The sequence below is a fragment of the Vigna umbellata genome, chromosome 6, assembly GCF_029865625.1.
Source record: "Vigna umbellata cultivar VRB3 chromosome 6, Vumbellata_1.0, whole genome shotgun sequence".
Taxonomy (NCBI): domain Eukaryota; kingdom Viridiplantae; phylum Streptophyta; class Magnoliopsida; order Fabales; family Fabaceae; genus Vigna; species Vigna umbellata.
Window position 1 is genome coordinate 9,324,030 of NC_142170.1, and position 25,612 is coordinate 9,349,641.

The 25,612-nt window shown below is 29.3% G+C and overlaps 1 protein-coding gene across 2 annotated transcripts; it reads left to right on the top strand.

Moving 5' to 3' along the window:
- Window positions 1-6,328: 6,328 nt before the first annotated feature.
- LOC124819656 (Galactosyltransferase family protein) lies at window positions 6,329-10,158 on the top strand. 2 transcript variants are annotated; one of them, XM_047291212.2, is made up of 11 exons: window positions 6,329-6,777; window positions 7,734-7,833; window positions 7,973-8,046; window positions 8,136-8,347; window positions 8,466-8,529; window positions 8,683-8,755; window positions 8,897-9,017; window positions 9,134-9,221; window positions 9,321-9,446; window positions 9,565-9,674; window positions 9,754-10,158. In XM_047291212.2, exons 1-11 carry the CDS (start codon window positions 6,668-6,670, stop codon window positions 9,900-9,902), a joined length of 1,227 nt encoding a protein of 408 aa, XP_047147168.2. In that variant the 5' UTR covers window positions 6,329-6,667; the 3' UTR covers window positions 9,903-10,158. The 2 variants fall into 2 exon arrangements, with proteins under 2 accessions (XP_047147168.2, XP_047147169.2); XM_047291213.2 differs by having other exon boundaries at window positions 6,330-6,777; window positions 7,737-7,833.
- Window positions 10,159-25,612: the final 15,454 nt, after the last annotated feature.

Genomic DNA, 25,612 nt, shown 5'->3' on the forward strand with positions numbered 1-25,612 from the left:
ATATAAAACAAAGTAACATTTTATTGAGAAATTTTAAAATAAATTAATTATGACATTTATAAATAATATTTATAAGTTCCTTTTTTACTTTATTATACAAAAATTTCGTTCATCAATTTTTTCTTTCTTTCCATTCTCTTTAATCTTAAATAAGATTTTGATTATAGATTTATTTTTTAACAGATTTAGATCCTAAAGAGCTAGTGAAGTATTATTTTGGATTGAACTTGATGTTAGTTAATAGATTATTATCCCTACTGATTTTTTAAGTTTTTCTTCTTCTTCTCCTTTTCTAGAATGAATGTGTGTTTAAGAAGAAATGTTGTTTACATAAAATTAAGTTTTCGAAAATTTATTTGAATTGCTATAAGTGATTATTGAGAATTCATCAGATAAAACAAACTTTAATCCAGGTAAAGCGGAGTTAAAAGATTTTTTCTTACCTGATTGTTTTAGATGTATAGGAAATATGAAAATTGAACTTACACAAATTTTGTGACTTCTTATAGTATGCTAATGTTGTATGTATTAGCGTAAGTGAAACACACGTTTATATTGTGAATCTTAGTTTTGAATTGATTAAAGATAAAAAAAGTTAAATATTTTATAAACATGTTATTTTAAGATTATTAATTGAAAATGATATCAATTTATTTATAGATTAAACTCGTATTCTGTTGATGTTGTATATTTCCAATAATTCCTCAATATCTATTAATAATATCATAGTTACAATTATAAATTTAATTTTCAATTAAAATAGTTATTCAAACAATATGATTATATATGAATTAATTGCATTTGTATATATGACGATAATATGAATATTATTGTAACATCCCAAAATCTCATATTTGATAATTCATAATTGATATATTGTAGCATTACATTTAAGGTAACATCTCTTGATCTTAGGCTTGATAATTCATAGTTGATATATATATATATGTTTTAAACTCAGATTTCAACTATAAACTCATAAATATAACTCGAATTCTTCTAATTTATTCTTCTATCTCTTTCTTTATTGGCACCGAATCAGACGATATTCCTCCATCTGCTCTCGTATAACGAATTATACGATCATCGCACATACACAAACGCTCTCGTATAACGAATTATACGATCATCGCACATACACAAACACAAACAAGTACAAGTAGGGTGAGCTAACATACAACCAATCATTTATAAAACATGCATAATTACTTTGATACACTCAACAAACCTCATATAATAATTAAGTCAGACACCCTCATACCATCATACAACAATCGAATCATAGATACTCATACCATCATACAACAATCGCATCATAGATACTCATACCATCATACAACAATCGCATCATAGATACTCATACCACCATACAACAATCGCATCATAGATACTCATACCACAATACCACAATTACTAATAGACACTCATCCTACAATACCCAATAAACACTCATTTTCACAATACCTAATAGACACTTATTCCAATGATATGTTGATGAGCAGTCACGAGAGGTTATGCACTTGTGATGCCTTCTACTTCCTCTTACAAATACACTTCCAAAATACTCCATACCATCCACAAGGTTAGTCCTCAACACTATGTCCAAAACCGGCACATAGACCAGGACCTCGTCCCCTCTCACCACATAATTCATCCTTCTCTACTTGAGACTGGATGATTATTAGAGTATCAGGATAGCCTCCAACATCAGGACCCTCAACATCAACATATACACAAATACCATATCATTACAGAATCTCTCCACGAGACTCATACCATGCTCACATTCCTCAACTCATATTATACCATTACGAAATCTCCCCATAATACTCATATCATGTTCAGATGCATAAATTCAAATCCAATATAATAAATTACAATCATCACAGAAATCATACAAAATGAATATATCACAAAATAAATTAACAATACTAAAATATCACCATAAATGGTCACCGGAGAAGAATCAAATGTTTGACGAATCAAACTCACCATAAACGTCAGTACATATGACTAGTCACAACTTACTGGATTTGACCAGGGCTGCTCTATGATCAGGGATGTACCAACTCCGGTTTTTAAGATTCCTCTATCCTACCATCACAACTATAATTCATAATTTCATATCTACCACAATAACATGAATTCATCAGAAATTTCCATTCCAACAAGATATATTGCACAATAATTTAACAGTACATAATATGTTCAATAGGATTTAAGTTAAAAACTTGTCGAGTAGACTTCCAGGAAAGAGAGGTGCGTCACAATGGACAACTTAAGTACCAAGTCTTTCCTTAGCCAAAGTGTTCCTCAACTAGTTTTTAACAAATTTCTTATTTACAGATTCAAAACAACAACATATAATGTTAGCACAGAAATTCACTATAGATAGATATACCGTAAGCACCTATGTTTTTCATTAACAGTATTCACACAGAATTTCAAGACATGAATAGTAATAAAACAATACTAAATCATAATATAAAAGCTTAGAAAGGTTAGCTCTCCTACCTCTATTCCAGATTTCTCTTGCTCCGAATTTGTTTCCCCGAAAACCCTCCAGAGCCTCTGCAACTAAAAATTTCTTTTAACTCTTTCTTTTTTATTTCTCAAGGTTTCTCACTTGATTCTTCCTCTCTTTGTGCAAAATAGTCTCCCCTCTCATGGCTATTTATAGTCCAAAAATTTTACTATTCAACAATTTTTTAATAACCACTTACATAATGGATTCCTCAATAATGCCTTAAAATCTGAGTGCTTTATCTACTATTAATATTTTAATTATTTTTTTAGAAAAAGGTAGAAAAGAGTTTGAACTCATGTTCTTGAAATCCCCACAATTTTCTACCATTTAAGCTACCAAAATTTCCTATTTAGCTTTCCATATTTTATAAACTTATTAATTTTCCATTCACAAATAAATTTATTACTACTAGTAATAAAATTATTACTATTAAGGTAAATATTTTTCATGGTCTTACAATTATTATTATTATTAATATGTATATTTTGTTTAATTTAGTTAGTTCACCTGTATAAGGTCGTAGTGAAACCAAGTTTTTAGATTATATTTTATTTATAATTGTATTTATTTTTGGTGTATTTTAATTTTGAAGATTTCTAGATCAATAGATGTCTGTATAATATACTTACATATACATGTTGTACTAATATATATATATATATATATATATATATATATATATATATATATATATATATATATATATATATATTACATTTATCCTACCATGATAATTCTCTTAGTTCACCAAACATAACATGTTTATGTTAGAATAATAATTAGTTTTATCAAAAATTGATGTTTTCATATATTTATTTTTTTTATTTTTATTTTAATTATTTAACAACAGTAAATTTTGATTAGAGTTTCTTACTTTTATAATATTTTTTATAAATATAAAGAGTATAAATTTATTTGCTTTATAAAAAAAGATCACTAAAAAACTTACTCTCTTAGACATTTCCGGATCTATCAAATGTATTGATCATGAGTCAAAAATCTTAAAAAGATATAAAAGAAAACTTAAAAAATAAAATTTAGAGGAATAGATAATATTTTAAGATAACAAGTGTTTATAAAATTCTATTTACATTATTAAATTATTTTAATATTAAAATATATTATTTTAAAACATTTATATTTTATTTTCTAAGTTATTATATTAAATTTTAATTAGAGTTTCTTACTTTTTAAAATATTCTTCATAATACATATTAAGTATTAATTAAAGGTAGCACATAAAAACAAGGAGTTAGTACATTTGATCACTTATATTTTTTTGTTGCTTAAAACGAAATTTCTTTCTCACAACAACAAAGAAAAGTATGGGAAACGAAAAATGAAATTCTTACCTTGGTTTGCTAAGTTAGAAACAGAAACAGAGGACGTACTTTCTCTCATGATCTGACACATTAAGCTCACCACCGAAAAGCAAAAGAATATACATATACAATAGGTTAGTTAATGTACTATATACCTATATAGGTCACTATGATTGGTCTAATGTACTAATGCTCAATTAGTTTATTATCTGTAAGCAAGCTTAAATAAACTAATGCAAAATAGACTTTTTTATATCTGTAAGCAAGCTTAAATAAACTAATGTATCACATTAGTAAACACCCTATATAAGATATTTTGATGTTTACAATGTATAAAAAAAAAGATTCCTTTATGTTTCTGAGCAATTAATAGGTTCAGAAGAGACACTGTAGGGTTAAGCCAACTCTGTTCCCATGCATGCACATGTTTGTCTTGTCTATGTGATTCCATTGCTGTGAATATGAAATTAGCAATGATATTATTTTACTCAATATTATTATTACTATTCTCATATTTTTAATTACTGGGGAAAAAAAAGTTACACTCACCTCAAAATAAGTCATGCAACACTGGAACCTTTATTACTGGGTCACTGTCCATAATCTCTTTGCTCTTTATTCTTTAAGCACATAAACTTTTTATCCTGAAAAATCAAAAAAGAAAAAATATTAGGGACAATATGCACATGTCTTTGTCAAGGATACCAAACAATGTTATGTTTATTACTCAAAGCAAAAAGTAGAAAAATAAAAATAAAGAACAGCACCTTTTTAAGTGTTTGACATAGTTTGTTGTCTCAATATATTCCTACATTTGAATAATTCACAATGCTTAATTAATAACATAGTTGCATAATTAGAAACCTCACTTGCTTCTTTTTCTTTTTGAAAAATAAATGTTCTTCGTTTAAATAACCCTACTCGAGTATATATGATTATTAATTATTGTAGATGGAATTTTTTATTTAAATATCAACACTTGCACATATAATTAGCTTCTTTGATGTCAAATATTACTAAACTTAAAATTATGTTTGAAGTTGTAATAAGAATTATAGAGGATGAAATCGTCCTTTGAAGAATTGCATGGAAGAATATGAACGCGTGTCATGGGATGGTTTCCAAGGCACATATTCTGCAGAAAAAGTGGTCAGGATGACAGTGGAGAATCATGTGTGTTGAATTTATATATTTCCGATAAATTTTTCTCTATTTGTAAATAGTTCTGCTAACTACTACAAATTAAAAAAGAAATATATTGAAAATTATTCATAAAACACAATTAAAATTATGAATAAGTGGATTTTTAGTCATTTTAATGAAAAAAAAATTTCATTTAATTTCGTAATCTGTGTCCTTAACAAAAGTAATTACTTTTTGAACTGATATAAAATTAAGACAGCTTGATTAAAACCCTTGAGCTATAGTTTTCATTACATGAAAATTTTCTTCTACTTATTGGTTTTCATTGACATTAACAAAAGAAATTTACATTTCTTTAATATTAAGGGAATAAGCACAACTTTTTACTGTACAAGTATAAATTCTTATCACATACAAAATTAGCATAAAAAGTTTCCTATATTTTTTAAAATACTTCATTTATTTAAGTTTCCAATGATTTAAATTTCATATATATCTTTAATTGATAAATGAAAATATTGACATTTCATAATTATTTTTGAAATGAAAAGATATACACTCAAATAAAAAATCATTTTCGTATGTATTTTTGGTGAACTTTCTTGCTCACGTGTTAGGAGATAACACAACAAAACATCATGTCGCACGAGCTGAATCTGATATTATAATCTAATATAATTTCCTTACATTTTCTATGTTAAAAATAATTTAAATCATCAATTAATTAAAAGGTTAAATATGTTTTTAGTGCCTAAACTATTGGCCATTTCTGGTTTTCGTTCATCTTTCAAAGTAAGGTACAATTTGGTCTCATTCTTTTCGAAACGTTCAAAATTTGGTTGTCATTTAACAACAAATGAAGATTTAAACCGGACTAAAACGAACGTTTCGAAAAGAATGAGGACCAAATTATACCTTACTTTGAAAGAGGGACGAAAACCAGAAACGGCCAATAATTTAGGGACTAAAAACATATTTAACCCTTAATTAAAAAATTATTATTTCCAAAGATGAATGATCCATGTGAATATATTCCTAAAACAAATTAGAAGTTACTGTTTATAAAACTTTAAGCATAACACCATAACAAACTGAAATTAAAAAAATAGTGATTAAATTAAATAAAAATAAATGTTGACATGTTGATGAGTTGAGTGAATGATATGTTGTTGTTGAAAAATGGGTGAGGAGGATATGGACATAGAGATTGAGAAAGAAGGGAGTGATCATGTGATGGGAAAAACACAGTTACTGAACTGTCATTAAATTAAGGATGGCCCCGACAGGGACGGTTTGGTAATATGCTATTATAAAACTGGGCGGTTAGGAAGTCAGTCTTCTCACTTCCCTTCTCCTTCAACTTCCTTTACCAGCAAACACAAACACACACACCAAAGAGAGAGAGAACATAACTACACAAAGCAAAGCATAGCGTGGTATAGGATAAAGAAAGCAACAAAGTAGAATCAGGAAACCAAAACAGAGCATCTCTCTGTTCTTATTCTCTCTCTCTCTCTTCGCCTCTTGTTCTTTTCTCCCAAGGTGCCCACTTCCAAATTATCTTCCTTTCCTGCACCTTTAGCTGCCTCTTGCAATTTGGTTCGTGATTTTTAACATGGATTTTTCTTGTTGAGTGCAAAGTTGGAAGATTTTTTTTTGAAGAGTATATAAAACAATGACTTGGAAAAGCAGGGGAGACTTGCTTCCCAAAAGTGTTATGTCTAAGAAATGGGTTATTTTTCTCTGTATTGGAAGCTTCTGTGCCGGGATGGTTTTCACCAACAGGTATATCAATTCTCTGTTTTTCTCTGTCTCCTTATTTTGATTGATAGTTTCTTCAGGGCTTTCTAGATTCTGTTTAGTCCTATTCATCATATATTTCATGCTCTCAGATCTTTATAATAAACGTCAAGATTCAGCTGGTTTTTAATTGCTTGTTTAATTCATCGAATTTTTGTTTACATGTTTCCAGTTTTTATGAACTCAGTTTTTAAGTCAACTCATACTCTTCTCACCATAGTTCAATATATAAAAACTCAAAGAAGAAGTGGAATGGATCTGTATTGGATAAGCTGAATTAAAGATCCTATCCTTTTCAGTGTTCTGTTGAAATTTCCATATCTTCTTTAATATCACTGACTACAAAATTCTAATGACATGTCACATAACACTCTGCTCGGCTCAACATCTTTCAATTTTTGCTAACAATCAAGTCCAAGTTCAGTTTTCACCGTTGATGTTCGCAATCCTAACAGCAAGTTTACCTGAATAGTTCCTTTCTGTGGATGAAAAAGAAATCACTGGTTTATCTTAGTTACAGCACACATCACTGCTTGTCATATCATTCTCACTAATCAATGTGGAAGAAGACCTCTGACATGTAATAATTGATTGACACTCTTAGTCTTTCCTATGGTAGTTGCAACTGAAGGACTTATTTTTATATTTACAAGTTGGTGAAACGTTGAATGATGGACCTTTTGTTTTGGGATCTGCCTTCTTGTTAAATAGCGATGGTCCAACATATTTGGGGGTGCTTCGGTTTTTTAAATTTATTTTTGTACTTGCACATCATAATAGACTCATTTCTAGTTCAACGTTCGTAGTTTCTTTAACAACTTAACATATTTATTTGTTCTCAGGTTCTGATTTGACTATAACGTATCATGTTTATGTACCTACTGCGGTACTTTGTTACACAGTTATTGTGGTGCTTTGCTTATATGAAATTTAATGTGTAGCAGGATGTGGACTATGCCTGAACCTAAAGGACTTGGACGAACAACAGCCATGGAAGCTGAAAAATTGAATGTAGTTTCAGAGGGTTGTAATACAAGAATCGTAAGCATTTGTTACATTTTTCCCCTGCTTGATCAGTTTTGATAGTTGCTTGGTAGTTCTCAATGACAGTATAGCTTGAATTTCGGGTATGATGTAAAATCATGTGAAATTCCTATGTTTGTGTGCTTGTCTCCCTCAGTTGCAAGAGAAGGAAGTGAAGCGTGAAAGTAAAGGCATCTATAGAGAGGTTTCCAAGACACAAAATGCCATACAGTGAGTTATACTTATCTTACCATTGGTAGTAGTTTATTTTATTTAATTGTTGTTTTTATGCTAAAGATGTGTAACTGCATGGAATGTAGAAACCTTGATAAGACTATTTCAAACTTGGAGATGGAATTAGCAGCTGCAAAGGCAGCTCAGGAGTCTATACGAAGTGGTGCTCCAGTACCAGCAAATATGAAGATGAGTGAATCATCTGGTAGAAGAAGGTACCTAATGGTCGTAGGAATAAACACTGCTTTCAGCAGCAGAAAAAGAAGAGACTCAGTTCGTGAGACATGGATGCCACAAGGTTCATAATTGCATGATTTTTCATCCTTTCTTCCCAGTTATTTCTTGTGGGTACTTTTTTTTCTCCTTTTTTGCCCTTAGTTTCTTATAATGTGTTCTTGTGATAAAATGGTAAATAGGCGAGAAAAGAAAGAAGCTAGAGGAAGAGAAGGGCATTATCATCCGATTTGTAATTGGTCATAGGTGCATATCTCAGCTCTCTTGCTTTTAGTTTAATCTGAGGTGCACTAGTATCATAAATTAATTGATACAAATACGATGTGGTTCATCTTGTTGTCATATTTATATTGAAGTAATTGTAACTTGAACCTTTTTATTTTTCCTTTCTGTCACCAGTGCCACATCAGGGGGTATCCTAGACAGAGCAATTGAAGCAGAAGATAAGAAGCATGGAGATTTTCTGAGACTGGTAATGGTCCTATTTGTCTCTTTTCACTCATATCGTCTCAACTTGAATAAACACTTGACAAAGCAGCATGATCTGATTTATTCCAAGGAAAGATTAAAAGATACGCAACAGTTTTGAAATCTGAGTGCTTTGATTCTGCAGGATCACGTTGAGGGATACCTTGAATTGTCAGCAAAGACAAGGACCTACTTTGCCACTGCTGTTAACTTATGGGATGCTGACTTCTATATCAAAGTTGATGACGATGTTCACGTAAATATAGGTATGTAAGCTTTCTCGATCTCTCATAAACTAACCTCGCATGAGGAGTTTGTGATTAAAATTGTTGGATTCTTGTTCATACTCTGCATATCACAACAATATTCATTCTTTTTTCAGCGACACTAGGACAAACTCTAGTGAGACACCGATCAAAACCACGGGTGTACATTGGATGCATGAAATCTGGGCCTGTTCTTTCTCAAAAGTGAGGATCTTTTTCTGTTATCCTTGTACATTTTGATGAAAGAGTTGCAAAGATGTACTACTTTCATTTCTACGTTCTTACTTGCCCACTTTCTTGCAGAGGGGTAAGGTACCACGAGCCAGAATACTGGAAATTTGGTGAGGCTGGAAACAAGTATTTCCGTCATGCCACGGGACAGTTGTATGCCATTTCAAAAGATCTGGCTGCATACATTTCAAACAACAAGTGAGTGGTACATCTAACTTGTATCGGGAAAAAGCAATTCAAAGAAAACTTATGGACTAAAACGGTGATGTGATGATGCAAAGATTTTGGCTTAAAAATGTGTATGTCTTTGTCTCAGGCAAGTTCTCCACAAGTATGCCAATGAGGATGTCTCACTAGGCTCTTGGTTTATTGGACTTGATGTGGACCACATAGATGATCGAAGACTCTGCTGTGGTACACCACCAGGTGAAGATTTTTTCTCCAAAATTATTCATTTGGAGAGTTTATTGATTGATTAATAACGTTGTACATTTCGATGTTGCAGATTGTGAATGGAAAGCACAGGCAGGAAATGTTTGTGTTGCTTCATTTGATTGGACTTGCAGTGGAATTTGCAGGTCTGCTGAAAGGATCAAAGAGGTTCACAAGAGATGTGGGGAAGGTGAAAAAGCTTTGTGGAGTGCCTCTTTCTAGTGGCATGGCAGCTAGAATGAATGTTGTTTTTGTTTTTGCATAGTTTTGGGAAAGTATAGAGAATTTTCATTTTACTATAGATGAGGAGAGAGAAAGAAAGAGAGAAGGAGAAAAAACCAAAAGGAAAGGACTTGAAGGGGATTGAGCATTGGATAGTCCACCCCACCAATTCTTTGATGCTTGATGGGGCACTCTATGTGTTAATAGTTCCATACCTATCAAGCTCCTAATAAATGTAGATATAGATTTGGTTGGATATTGCTGTTTTCTTCCTTTCGTTTCTTTTACTTCCTCACATGCAATACCATAAGAGCAGATTCACAATCCTAGAACACTGACCACTTTTTTTCTGTCTTCTTAATTATATGCAACAAACACCAAACATACAATACATTAAATGGTTCCCAATAATAAGGGGAAAAACCAAAACCTTTTGAAGTTGCAACTTGGCCATTGCCAATTCAAACCTTTTAATTCCCATGAATGGAAATACCTAAACACATTGGACCTTACATCTACTTGATTCTGCCACCTTTTTCTGCGGTTTTCTAAGACATTAAGTCACTTAACACTGTTTCCTATGAGGTTCCTAGCGTGTTGAAAATTGCAAGTTTGAAACAAATAAAATAAGGGAAAATGATTATTTTACATGTCTAAATTTTTACGTTGATTTGACTTTATCTATTTTTTACTTTTTTTTTAAATACAAAATTTAATATTTTTAAAATTATTTTATCTTTGTATCTATGTTAAATGAATATTATTTTCTAAAATAAAACATACGGTGAAGTTAGATACTACCACTGTGAAAATTACCAAAAATTATAAATGTAAAAATGTGATATATTTCTCTAAAATAAAACATAGGGTGGAGTTAGGTACTACCACAATGGGGATGTGACGTTGAAAAGTCTTTCTTTTTATGGGGTCAACGATTTACAAAAGTCCAAAGTGAGAAAATTACAAGTTTAGGGATTTAGCTCTCTACTCTCACCACATGGTGGGCCCAACTACCCTATCCAACAGACATGTACAATTGGTAATGAAGTACTGTTAATGAATTGATTAAATTAAAAGCCTAGGCGTAAAGAAAGGGGTGCAGAAAATGTATTAGAAGACTTGGAGTTGCAACTATCACTTTCGTTCTGGAAATCACCTTCCCGTACCAAGTGTGATAATAATTTACAATATTCTTTTGATAATATTTTGATATTATTTATTTGTCACTGATAGATTTAAAATTATTTCACAATTAATAATAATAATCATAAATATTAATATAGACCAATCACATAATAACTAATAGTTAATAATAATAATCATAAATATTAACATAAACCAATCACATAATAACTAATAATAAATGATGTTAAAATGTTGTTAAAATATAATTATCTTAAGTAAAATGATGCCGTTTTCATTGATGTTATTAAGGTACAACTTCACTGCAGCTGGGACACGACTCCTGGTCGGAACCTAATATTTAAGTACTAAACAAATGTTCTCAAAGGATTTCTTAACAACTTGAGCATGTGTCCCACAAACTCAAAACCATGTTTTGTAAAAGAGATTAAACGACAAAAAGGGGAAACAACCATGATCATGACTTATACTGAACGGCGATAATAATAGAAAAAAAAAAGATTTGTAAGTGAAATTTATTCTTTTTCTTTTTTATAATAAGGGATTCCCTACTAAGTAAATCGTGTGAACTAACAAAGACGAACTGCTTTAATTAGGCTAAAAATCTTTTCACCAAGCAAATGACTATCCAATTTAATAACTGTTTTCAAAGATCGAGTTTCAGCAGAGTGTTTGTAAACTTTACATTATCAAGTTTTTGTAAAGTTAATTTAACTATGAGTGAGTTTAAAGTATTAATAATTTCTTTTTAAATTTTATCTTAAAAGTGTTTTTCAATAACACCTGATTTAAAATTGCCTAGTCAATAGAACATTATATATTTCTTGTTTGTGGTTACGTGCAGTTATAAATAATAAATATAACTTTAAAAATTGAAAAATTAATTTTCAAGAAGAGCTGGTAATTTTACATGATATCTTTTAAAGAACCTAATTAACCTCTTGATTTATCTTTTTGTTACTTTTTAACTTGTTGAGCGTTATTTGGTTCCGACAAAGAAAAAAACACTGTAATTTTACACGTCCTTTTTATCATATTTATTATTTTCCACATATTTTGTTTTCCAATTTTTCCTCTTCCGAGTTCCCGAGATATATATAAATTTAATGGGTGTAGAAATATGTATTCTTTTAAAAGGCTAAAAGTTCCATTTATAAGATTTGAGGGAGAATGTGCTTTTGGAAGTATAGATGTTCTTTTGTTAATAATATTTAGATTTAATTAAATTTTAACTCTGTGTATTTTTAATTGAGGTTGTATTAATTTCTTTATTTATTAAATGTTAAAAAAAAAAATTTAACTAAAATTTTGTATATTTTTTGTTTAATTTGGGTGACAACTATTATTTTGTCTAGTTAATCTTTTTGTATGTATTTAAAAATATGAAGTGGTGTAACTAATATACATTATATTAAAATAATAAAAATTATTTGTTGTTTTGCTGTAATTATAATATTATTTTAATTATTGTAAAATGTTTTATTTTTAACACGAGAAAATAAATAATAAAATGATAGAACAATATAATAATTACATCACACAGTAAAAAAATTAAATAATTAAAATTCTATTAAAATTATAACATTTTTTAATACTCTATACAAAATTAATATTTATGAAAAAATAAAAAGTAATCAAATCTAATATTTAAATATATTTTTATTTATGTACAAGAGGAGTTTTTATTTTTTTTTTATTTTGTTTTTTTTCTTGATTTACATCTTTAATTATTTTAGGATTAAATATATTTTAAGTTTTTAATCTTATATATGAAATTATAATTTTTCTATCTCTCAAACTTAAATATAGTTTGATTCTTAAACTCTAAATATAAATTGATATAATTCTTTTAAATCAACATTGTTAGTTTTTTCTACTATGTTAAATGATATTTTAAATTAACATTTGAATTGAAACATATTAAATAGAAACATATTAAATAGGATAAATAATTTAAACTTAACATAAAATGCAATTTAACACATAAAAACAGTTTTACATAGTTGGATGAGAAAGATTATAAGTATTCCGTTTTAAAATTTAAAAAACAAATTGTATCAAAAGTTAATACGGAAGCTAGCTCCAAATTTGTGTTCATGTATGTATAAGAGTAAAAATATATTTAATTCATTATTACGTAATCAACAAAAATATTCCTATATAATACAAATTTTAATTTATCGATAAAGTTTATTAATAAATACTTTTATTGATAATTTAAATTCTAAAATTAATTATAGTTTAGTTTTATCAACGAATTTAATTTTTAAGAAAAAGTTTATACAATAATTACAAAAATTCTTATAATATTAAACGTTAAATATGTTTTTAATTTCTAAACTAATAAACGAATTTACTTTTAGTCTCATTTTTAAATAAATTACACTTTGGTATTTCTCCTTAAAGAGTAGAATTGACATACGGTAGAATGTTCATGTTATTTTTTTTTTCGGACAATCTTCCCAGCTTTAACAGCATCGGAATCATCGCTCTCCACTTGGCTTCACAAATCTGAATGAATCTCTAACCAATCTTCTTTCTTATTTCCTTTGAACAATCTGTATCTGTCCCTATCTCCATCGACGTTTCGTGTTTCTACACTCCCATCCTTTTGTTTTCGTTTTTCTTCCTTTTTTTCATTTAATTTATTATCGTTCTTCTTCGTTTATCTGCTTCGCGCTTCCTCCAGATTCGTTCTCCCCTCAATCCCTGTCTGGATCACAGGTATTCATTTGTTCCTTCGTTCTTTCACATTTTTCAATCTGCTTTGCAATGTTATTTGAATAAGTCAATTTAAGATCTGAAATCTTCAATCCTCTCTCCCTGTGTCTAGCTCGCTCATTACGTATACAAATAATTTCTTTTGTTTTTTTTTCGTTTTCGTTTCAGTTTTTTGGTGTTTGACTGAAATTATTTATGTTAGGTTTCGTACTTCATAACGCGACATTGTTGTGTTCTGTTTGTGGATCTTATTGATTTATGCATAGTTTAGGTTGAAATTTATGGTTTAATGTGTGTTTGTGTCATGCTTAGGTAGAGGAATAAGATCTGGAGTGTGTTTTTTCTTTTTTCTTTTTTATACGAATTGTGAAAGGCGGGTGATATCCAATTAATACGATTAATTGCATGTTGAAAGTAAGGATTCCGAAAATAAAAACATTACTAAAAGCAATTGTAGTGAAATTAGAAGTCCCTGTTAAGTAAATATGTGTTACTTCTATCTCTTGGTTTCCATTTGCAATTTATATTAGGGTCATGTAGAGATTATCTTCAAAAGTTTTGTTGGGCAAGATGGGGTGAGTTTATCTAGCTTACTAGTAAGTTAGTACATTTGATCAATGTTACAATCGAAATCGTGATAAGACCATAAAAATAATTTTAAAAGACAAAGAACCATAATTTAAGGAAAAGCACGGAAAATGTTCTTTTGAAACTAAATTTGTGTTGAAGAATCAATTACATAAATGAAAAATATCAGTATCCCACAATATCCAATGCAATAGAAAACCTTTAGTTAAACGTGGAAAATTGATATCATTTTTAAAATATTTATTTTCTCCTAAAATAAAATAAAAATACATGTAAAAACAATTTAAATTACTTATTTTGGACTTAATAAAGATTGACACTTCTCCTTATTTTCATTCAGAACGAAAAATGAAAGATATTTTTCTTTATGAAAAAAATGTTTGTTATGAAAATATGTTTTACATGAAACTTATAAGAATTGACTTTACTTTGACATACCTAAATTTATAATGAAAAAAATGTAAAAGAGAATATTTACGTGAGTCTAGACTTTATTCATAACCATTTTCATTTTTGACATTATGTATTTCATGTGTGAAAAAAGGTTTTATGTGTGTTTTTTAATGGTGAAATAAAAAAAAACTAAACATAATTTAACATTTGAATTATATCACAACTTCCACTTATTTATTAAATATTTTATCCTTTTACGTAGATGAAAGAGAAGTAACAGTAAATATTAAGTTAATACTAAAAAGGATATTCTTTAATTAATATTGTCAGTAAACTAAAAAAGAAACAATGAGAATAAGCAACTAAATCTGTGTTCAGTCAGTCCTACAGATTCTAACAGTGAGAAAAGTAAGTGATGTCAACTGCCAAATGAAGGTAATTCCAGGAAAAGTAATGTCATCTAATTATTACTCCTTTAGTCTTACTTTGGATCAACATTTTCTTTACAACATTTTCTTTACAACATTTTAACACTAAAATTATTTTACAATCAATAATAATAATCATAAACATTAATATAGACCAATCACAGAATGACACATAGATAATGTTAAAATATTGTCAAAAAAATATTGTCAAAATATCGTTATCTTTGGTAAAATTAAGGTACACCATTATCTTATTTCAACATTTTAAATCTTATGCCCACACATTAAATCATTCCTTATAAATCTAAAACATAAATTATAATTTAAATATTTACTTATTTTGAAGGCAAATGCACCTTTCTTGTGCAATTCTTTTAAAAATTTACGGAAATGAACGGTTTAAAAAAAATAAAAATGGACAAGTTGTCACAGGTCACATGTATACAAGTTTTTAAAGTTGAAGTTCTATCAATGTAAAATATTTAAACTTCAATAATTATATTTTTATTTTTAAATAACTGTTAATTTAAATTTAATTATTTTTAAATTAAAATGACTATTGTTTTGGTGTAGATATTTTCCGGTGTGTCTTCGTTGCTCCTGGTTGTGTGGACGCTTGCTCTTCTTCAATTGTTGTTGATGTGAATTATGGAGCCTCAGCTCTCAAGAGAGTGATTATGATACTGCTCTGAAATATTATTCAGGGACTCTAAAACATAAAGAGAACCTACCTGGACCTTTGCCCTGTTACTGTATTTATAAGCAAAATAAAAATAATCACCTTACCTAAAAATGTGGTTAGTTACTTAAGTGTTTAAAATATCTAAGATATTTTATGTAATAAATATCTTACTACATAACAACTATGTTACTATTTTAAACCACTGTGCATTTAAATTTATTTATTTTTTAAAATTAAATTAATTATTTATAATAAAAAAAACCCTCAGTCACTTAACACATCATAACACGTGTGTTTTCCCTGATAAATTATAAAGCTAATCATATAAAATAAATATTTCTCCTAACCTAAAATCAGTAATGGACACAATAGAATGTCGATTTGAGTAATTGTTTTTTTCATTTTTGTCTTCACTCTTGAGAAGGACTTCTAAATCTACTGCGGGATTTAAACTTTATGGCCATCTGACACAGTGTATTTTAAAAATATACTTTTGATATTCACAAATATTTTATATTTACTTTACATTATTCTCTTTTAATATTTTTCTTTTTTAAAGTACAAAAAATTATTTTTTATATATATACATTTTATCTTTATGTCAAATGTAAACATGTATTATCGTTCCGTGTATTTAGAATAATGATACTTATTTTTACATTCATGACATGTAGTATAAGGATGAAAATGGTTATATAAATTTAAATTTCTGTATTTTTTAAGAAAATAGAGAATAAAAAATAGAAAGAAAAGGTGATATCAAATTAACGTAGAAAATATACGTATCTGAAAGTATCATTTTTCGGTATTTAGGTTGAATTGAGATTTGAATTTTTTATATTTTTACTTAACGATGTCCATGTACCAACATGATTCAAATTTCAAAATAAACAAGTAGACATTGGAAAAATTATCGATCCCTGTTAAAAAAATTTCAAAAACACAGGTAGGGTCACTATACCAATTCAATAAATAAAAAACATGATCATCTACGAACTATTTCTGTTGTAAATGAGTTTTCCTTTTCTATCTTTCAAGATAAAAACGTCACATTTTGAAAACTTTTTTTCAGTATTTAAAACATGATATACGTACACCTTTATGCATTAAAATATTATATTTACTACTATTCCTATCTCTTTCTTTATCACCATATTAATAGTTATTTTCTCTTTTTCCTTTTCTAGCTTGATTTAAAATGGATATGCCCAACAAAGTTTAGAATCCCGCTCCTCAAGTGTTGAAGAATAACATATGGTGTTCATAAATAACTTTCTACATGTATTCGTCAATTCATTTCAATCGTAAAGAAATGTGATAAACACATTTCTGGTACTTAAAATGAAATATGATCAATATTTAGAAAAGAAAAAAAAAAAACTGGGAGGAACTAAACCTAAGAAAAAGCAAAGACAAAGAGAGAAGAAACAAACAATGCTTAAAGAAAAGATGCATTATATATGCTGTCGTAAGATTCAAAGCTTGTAGGTCACTGATTATATTCATCATAACTCAAACAATATAATTGAGTAAAAAGAGGAACATATATTATTGCACTTCTATTATAGAGAGAAAATGCAAGACACTCTCATGTAAAAAGACAATGTAAAGGAACATCAGAAACAAAACGAGAACAGTGACAAGGATATAATATGCAACTCCAGTACAAAATAAAACACCAAACACGACAGGTTGGTCCATTCAACAATGATAGTATTTAAGGACAACATGAAACTCTGATTTTTTTTTTCTTTTTTGCAGAAGAAAAAGTCTAGTGAGTCGATAATTAATGTGTAAGTATATCTATAAGTGAGACAAATTCTGGTGTGAGAATATTTAACTCATCTAAAAAATTTATACGATACCTGCAAAGTTTGATGAGAAGAGAAGGGTTGTTCAGGGGTTTTAGGAGCAGTGGCACGTGATATTGGCACGGCTCAATCGAAAAGCAGGGCCTGAGACATTTTGAGCATTGCTTTCTCATTGAACCGGACCAATATCCCGTTAAACCGGTCCATCCTTCCCCTCCGAGAGAGAGACATGCATGTGCAAGCAACACAGATATACGTACGAAAACAAAAACAAAACTTGAAACTGTGAAAAGATATAAAAAAAGGAGGGTCGATGATGTTATGTTTGTTAGGGTTTGGAAGCATTGAAGTAAAAATGAAAAGAAGAATGGAGTGTTGTGAATGGAGAAAAAGATTAAGAGAGAGAGAGAGAGAGAGGGAGAGATGTTATGTTGAAGTGGTATTACAGAAGGAAGAGGAGAAGATGAGAAGGCTGGTAATGGTAACATTGAAGAAGTTGCATTAAATATGCAACAACCCTTCAAGTGAGGAAGTTGGAATATTAATTTAAAGAGGTACATAGAGGAATGGTGATAAAGGGCAGAGAGGAGACAAATCTGTGGGTTTTAATGTTAGCATTTATGGATTATGGGGCAGAGGAAGAGGGATGTTGGTTTTCTTCAATCTGCATTAATAACAGTAAAAAATAAGCTTTGCATTTTGGTTTTTGGCCTCTGCTACTGCCATTCATAACCTCTCATAGGTTCAGAGATTCCTTACCATCTCATGCAATATCAAACTCTTTCACATGCACACTCTTTCATTTCTTATCTCCAAATACCACAATCCTTTGCTTAACATCTCACAATTCAAGCTGTCTCCTAATTTATTGCACCACTTGTCGCCTTGCTTTCCCAGTAAAGTTTTCAACACAAAAAAACTTGTGCTAAATCCTTACAAGTGCTTTAGGTACTAAATTAAAAAGACTTTTTGCTTCTTCTTTTTTATTGAGAACCGCCAAATATCTTATAAATGAAATTTTTTACTAAGGACAAAATATATTTGACACATTTTTACACTTATTCGATATATTATTTTTCATTCTTTTATTATAAAAGTTGTGTTAAAATGAATGTGGATGTGTTAATCTATCATTGTCTTGAATATATTGTCCTAAATATATTAAAGCTGTGTGGTTCAATATTTTTTTTGTAAATAGGTTTAAATTCGGGTTATTAAAAACGTCCTTTCATTTAAGTTGCTTTCAGCTTATGGTATTCAGTTTGTTTGTTGGGTTTCCTTGTTTTAGATAGCCAAAAATGGGCTTGCCAAGAGAAAAAAGCCCTTAACCAACGCTTTTTTTTATTCGGGTTAAAATATGAAAAAAGTAGGGGAGTTGCTCCCTCCACCCCCACACATCTCTTCCTCCACCTCCCCTTTACTTTTTTGCCCCTTCCTCCACCTTTTCTTTACTATTTTGCCCCTCAGTAAAATTTTACTTTTAAAATTATTGTTTTTTAATTTTATTCATTTATAACATATTTAACTGATAATCTACGTAGTTCCTTGTATGAGTAAAATATTTTTCTGCAAAGCTTGGTGATCGTGAAAAGAATTATCAAGCAATCTTCCTCTTGTTCTCGGTACAGTAGGTGGTGCAGTGCGTTTATGGTGTAGTGTCCTTGTCGTGGTTCCTCTCCAGGTACGTAGTCATAATCCTTCCTATAATCCTAAGCCCTAAAGCCTTCCCATACTTCCAATAATCCTTTTAATATCCAAGCCTATAATCCTTGCATGAGCCATAAAATAAAAACGAAACGAAAAAGCAACGCTGCCTCTGGACGGATGACATCCTTCAACGGATGTCAACATCCGTTTAAGGCGAAATGGATGTCGACATCCGTTTTGCCTTAAACGGATGTTGACATCCGTTTAAGGATGTCATATGTGGCCTATAGGTATCGACCCAACATGCAAGTAGGACAGCGTACGAGAAAGAGTTCAGACAGCTCTGGTTTTTGTGTTGCTCAATGGAAGAAGCACCTGAAGAACCATCACAATCGCGAGAATCTTGGCGAGATCACCAAACTTGGATAACGTTACGTCTCTACAATTCTACATTCCATAATTGAAATTTTTTTATTCCCTTTCTTTCAATCCTTAACATCTATCACGCTTTTCAGCACACAAGACATTCTCAGGGAAAAGCTGATCACAGAGGACAGTTTCTCATGGAAATTATCCAGCGAAGGTGAACCTGGTTATAAGAAGGGAGAAGAATTGAGATGCGTTGGTGGGGTTGACATTAGCTTTTCAAAGGATGATCCATCAAAGGCATGTGGCACCCTTACGGAAATGGAGAAATGGAGAAGAAGCTTTACGGAAGAGTTCAGACATCCGTTTCGCCTATAAGACCTATAATTGTCATTTTAGAAGGATATAATTGGCATTTTAGAAAATTGGGGAGGTGGAGGAAGAGATGTGTGGAGGTGGAGGGAGCAACTCCCAAAAAGTAGTGAGAGAAAACAAAAACATATACTTGTGTTGTGTTGTATGAAAATTAAAGTATATATAAGACTCGGTAGTTTAAATACACACACGTGCTTCTATAACATTTTTTTTTATTTTCTTATTTGTATTTTAGTCGGAGCAACATTTAAGATGGTTGGCTGTTATAAATAACTGAAAGTTATGATGCTTTTTTAAAGTGTTAGTGACTAATAATCATTTCAGGAGATTTATCCTATAATATAGTTTTTAGAGATTCACCTTAAATTATTTTTTTTCTCAATCTTTGGTCTTTAATATTTTTGTAAAGCCAGATCATGATAAATGAAAATAATATTAAATATGTTTACCGTCACTAAAAGTTTAAATACAAAATTTAATATTTTAAATTTTTTATATATGTTAATCATAAACTTTAATAATAAATCGATATATAATACTTTTAATCTAACGTTATTAAATTTTTTAAGTATTAAATAGTGTTCCAATATTAAAATTTGAGTTGCAAAATATGTGTAAACAATTTAACAATAAGCTTAAAATATAATTTTATACATAAAGTATGGAATAAAAACGAATTCAATTTTACAACATAATTTAAACCTAAAAATGTATTAACCTTGAAATAACATTGTATAAAAAATATACATTTTGTATTCTAAGTTTAAATAGATATTTAGTATTCAAATATTTAGTTTTTGTGAATTTCAATTATAATACTTTATATATTGAAATATATTTATTTTTCAAAAGTAAATATTTTTCTTGTGTTCCACAGCTACTAAAATATTAATTTGAACTTAAAAATTTTATAAAATAAATACTCTAAAATATAAATTTTCTATTATGGTATAACAGAAAATTATAATATAAAATATTTAAAAATTCTATCATAGACTACAAGTCGACTACTAGGTTAACCATTAAGCCATCAGATTGACTAGGTTGATTAGGCCGACCATTAGACTGACCAGACTGCCCATAATTACATTTTGTTGAGGAACACTATAATAGACTAGAGTTGATCACGTAGGAGGCCAACTGAGCACTGTAGCAAACCGGAGCAGGTCATGTAAGAGATTGATCAAGCTATTGGGAAGCTAGACTGCACTCTGTTATGCTCATCCAAAACATGTGAGAGGGTCATGCAGAAGTTCTAAATAATAATTTAACCATATTATCGACCTGATCGGTTGGTCAGCCTGATCAGTCTAGGTGATCGATTTGGATGGTCGATCTGAATGATTAGCCTAGATGGTCAATCAAATCAACCTAGTGATCGACCTAGTCGACCAGTCTAATAGTCAACATGTGATCACTTGATACAAAAAAATTTCTCAGAAAAAACATGTGTAAAAGGAAGTTTTATTTCATCATCTATTTTATTCTATTCATATGTTTTTGTTTTTATCTTAAAGAAAATAATAAGATGAGGTAATTTATTTATTCATTTCCATCATTCCACCCTTCTTTCATCACATCATCATCACAAAAAATAAAAGTAACATTGAACATTAATTTGTTTTCTTTTATATTTTTTGTTTCTAACTTCCTGTTTTTCAATTCTTTTGGCAGATCAATTTATCCAAATTATCAATTAATTGTATTTTTATCTCACATATTTAACTATGTAATCCTTGTACAATATCACTGCCTGCTTATGAAATTATGAACATACTTTTTCACGATATTAAAATAATTTTTAATTCTAAAAATAATGTTGTTCTCTTCCAAGCAAAACAGAAAAATGAGCGTGTCTAATTGTTGATTTTGCCTATTCATGATTATTAGATAAGTGGGACCGTGCGATAGGAACATTCTAGAACAGACCCATGTTTGGTCAATCGCGTTACGTAATTATCAAGTTTAGACCAATCTAGAATAATTTATTTTCTTTTATTTAAAATCTTTTTTTTTTGTTCAACATTATTTATGATATTTTGAAATGACACAAAAAGGAAAAACTTTTTGATATTATTTCCCTTTTAAAATTAATCGTGCATAAATTATATTATTTTTCCAAATTTAAGCCTTGTCAGTTTTATTCAAGGAACGATTTGAAGACAAGAAAACATGATATCTTGCCAAAAAATATTTTTTACCAATAAAATAATTTAAAAGTCATTTCACTTTTTACTTTTTCCTTCCTTGCTTTGAAAATTGAAACAATGGTTGAATAAATTGACAAGCTGTAAAGCCAAACAATAACTTGGTTGGGTCCAGACTTTAAAACATCTCAATCAAAATATCAAACAAGAACCATTTCTGATTAATTAAATCCGCAGATAAGGTGAGAGAATTTATCTGTTAACAAAGTCCTTTGACAAAATATACGACATAAAAAAACAGTTTCTTTAAAAAATGTACCAACCTATCATCATTTTAGTTTTCTTAATGAATTAATTTTTCATTTAATCATATGCAGAAAGCAACATAAAAATGTTTAATTTATCTTTTCTCTTTTCACAAAAACCAACATGATAAAAACTTACATAATTATTCAAGGGAAAAATCATCAGTGTCCGTTTTACTAAATTTAAAATCTATATATTCGTAACATTTTTATTATCACATGACCAAATGATGTCTGTTTTTGAAAGATTTGAAACCACATTCTTTGTAAAGGAGCACATTAATGTTAATCTTGTGCAGATTAAGAAGTTCTCGATTGAACATCCTTATACCCTTATGAATCATCACTTACGAAAAGACTTTTCATCTAACACTCCTCAGACAGCAAAGGTAAAGAGAAAACATAACCCATGTTGATTTGTGAGCATAATATGATGGTGGATATGTCAGGCGAGTTTTAATAAATTTGCCTGGTTATATATGCAGATTGAGACTATATATTGTTACAACCAAAAGGAAAAAACCAGGGTGCAATTAAAACAAAACTATAACAATAAAGACTTGGGTTCCACTTCCTTTATTCATTCATATCACCGAATCCGGCATATAGTTATGGCTACTCAAAAATACTCAATAGACCTTTAAGTTTGATAAGCATGTGACATGAGCAATGGATATATATGTTCATAAAAATATAGTATAGTAGGTAGCTACTGCATGTGAGAACGACTAACCACAGCACGCCATTAAATAGTGCTGCGAACTACCATGCATACACCACGTGAATACGAAGAAGAAGGAAGGACTGAATTTTCAATCATATAATTAACACTTTTGAGAATTAACAACTACAGTCTATTTCATAAATTGATTAACGGTGAAAACACACTTTGAACTCTTTTATCAAAGAAAAAATACACCTTGATTACGTTATATATATATATATATATATATATATATATATATATATATATATATACTAAACTAAACCAGCTAACAGAAAATAGATATATACGTACTAAATAGTTTGTTTGTTCTAGGAAGTAGAAGAGGCTTGGCATTACTCATATTCATGCCAGCACAGTAACATGATCAGGCATCTTCTGAGGATGTAGAACCTGCCTCTGTACTCTTTGAAGGTGGCGGAGAATCTCCTTCGAAAGCGAGAACGTTGGTGGCTTTTCTTTGTTGAGATGCACTGAGCCATTTTGTTGCCTCAAAAGGGTTCTCAAATCTGAGCTCTTTATGACCTCCGGTGGTGTTTGTGTTGGTGCTTGGCTGCGAAACTGGGTATGTTGTGCAGGTTTTTATAGAGATATCTGGTTAAAGAGGCAGGATGGGATTTTTGGAAATAGTGTGAGGCAAGTAAGCCACAGAAGTAGAAGACCCCACAGGTCTAGTGAGTGACAGAGCAAAGAAAATACAGTGACATAATTTGTGTTTGATGAAATCTAAATTTGAAAAAGTGACGTAACAGGTTTAGAGAGGGAAATAATGGGGTAAGAAAGAGAAGTGTTATAAGGAGTGTTGCAAAGGACTAGGATGAGGTGTAAGGTGTAGGATTTTTGAGGCATGACTAAACGAAAAGTTACCCTACACTTGGCACTTTTGGAGTTGAATTCTGTGAAGGTTTTGAATGGAAATATTCAGCAGCAGCTTCTTTCACAGTTGCTTCACAGCTACTACGATTCTCTCTTCTCCGTGGCCCAACAACTGCCACCTTTCGATTATACCTTCAATAATATCAATTAGACTCAACTTCTGTCTTTTCATTTTCTTTTTTGTTTTTCATTGCGTTTTCCTGTTAAACTCTTCATTTTTTTTTTTTTTATAGTTTTGTTTTCTGCTTTTGAAAATTTGCACATCAAGTTAATAACGAAAAAGTTTTTCACCATACTAATATTTTAAGGAAAGAAATATAAAATATAAGTATATGGTATTGATTAAAAAGTGTAAATAAATAAAAGGACCAATGATAGGATCACATAATACTCATAATAAAATTTACATTTCAATATTTCTCACAAAAAAACATTAAAAACTTGAAACTTCACATGTTTACAAAAATACAATTATCGTCGTCATCTCTTTATAATTTCAACGAACTATTTATTGATCTAAGAAATTTTAATAAACAAAATCAAAAATCCTCTTAGCCAAAGTCTTTAAAAATCTTTTCTTGAATGTAATCCAAATTATAAATGATTCTCATAAACTTAACACAAATGAAAATATACACTCCTAATGAAAAAGTTAAAAAACTATCATATATTATTCTAACTACCTTTAAAAATATCACCACATGTAGCTAAAGAAGATAACTCCCATAAACATCATCATCATCAATATACGTTAAGGCAATTACATATGGAAAGGGTCATAATACATCCGTAAAATGAAACTACTCTATTCTTCCTAATTTGAATATTAAAAATTCTTGCAAATTTTGAAACAATATTATTTTGCTTAAACTTATTCTTAATCATATACACCAACAACTTAATTTTAAAAACAGCATGAGTCAAAACAATTGAAACATGAAAATTATTATAGTTTCTTATTCTTCAAATCATCTTAATAATAATGATAGTCAATTTAATCTCAAGAAAAGACTTAAAAAGATTTTATAAACTGAATTACCGAATTGAAAGAAGAAAATTACAAAAATCTTAAGAAACTTCCTTTAACAATTCCCACAACCATATTAATAAATGAGAGAACTATATAAATGTCAGATACTATAAGATATTTACAGGTGTTTCATATATATATATATATATATATATATATATATATATATATATATAGTCTCTTTTATAAGATATTCTTTAATTAAAACTCCATTGATCATAAGGTTTCTGGATTTTATAGAAAAACTAATACTTCTATATTTTAAATTACAACAATATTCCAATACAAAGAATACATAGATTATAAAACCATACTTTTTTTTTTATCTCTAAATTAACAAGTCAACAACTTTTGAAAAACAAACGTTTTAGTTTATATGACAGTATTCAATTAAACCAAATTCTTCCCTTCCACATATTCCATACAAAAAATTATTCTGTACAATTCTTTAGAATATGACTCTATTGTGTTAAA

Coding starts and splice junctions, on each gene's coding strand:
- LOC124819656 (XM_047291212.2), top strand. CDS start 6,668: ATGACTTGGAAAAGCAGGGGAGACTTGCTTCCCAAAAGTGTTATGTCT. Junction 8,756..8,896: donor ATGGAGATTTTCTGAGACTG/GTAATGGTCCTA, acceptor TTGATTCTGCAG/GATCACGTTGAGGGATACCT. Junction 9,222..9,320: donor GGGCCTGTTCTTTCTCAAAA/GTGAGGATCTTT, acceptor ACTTTCTTGCAG/AGGGGTAAGGTACCACGAGC.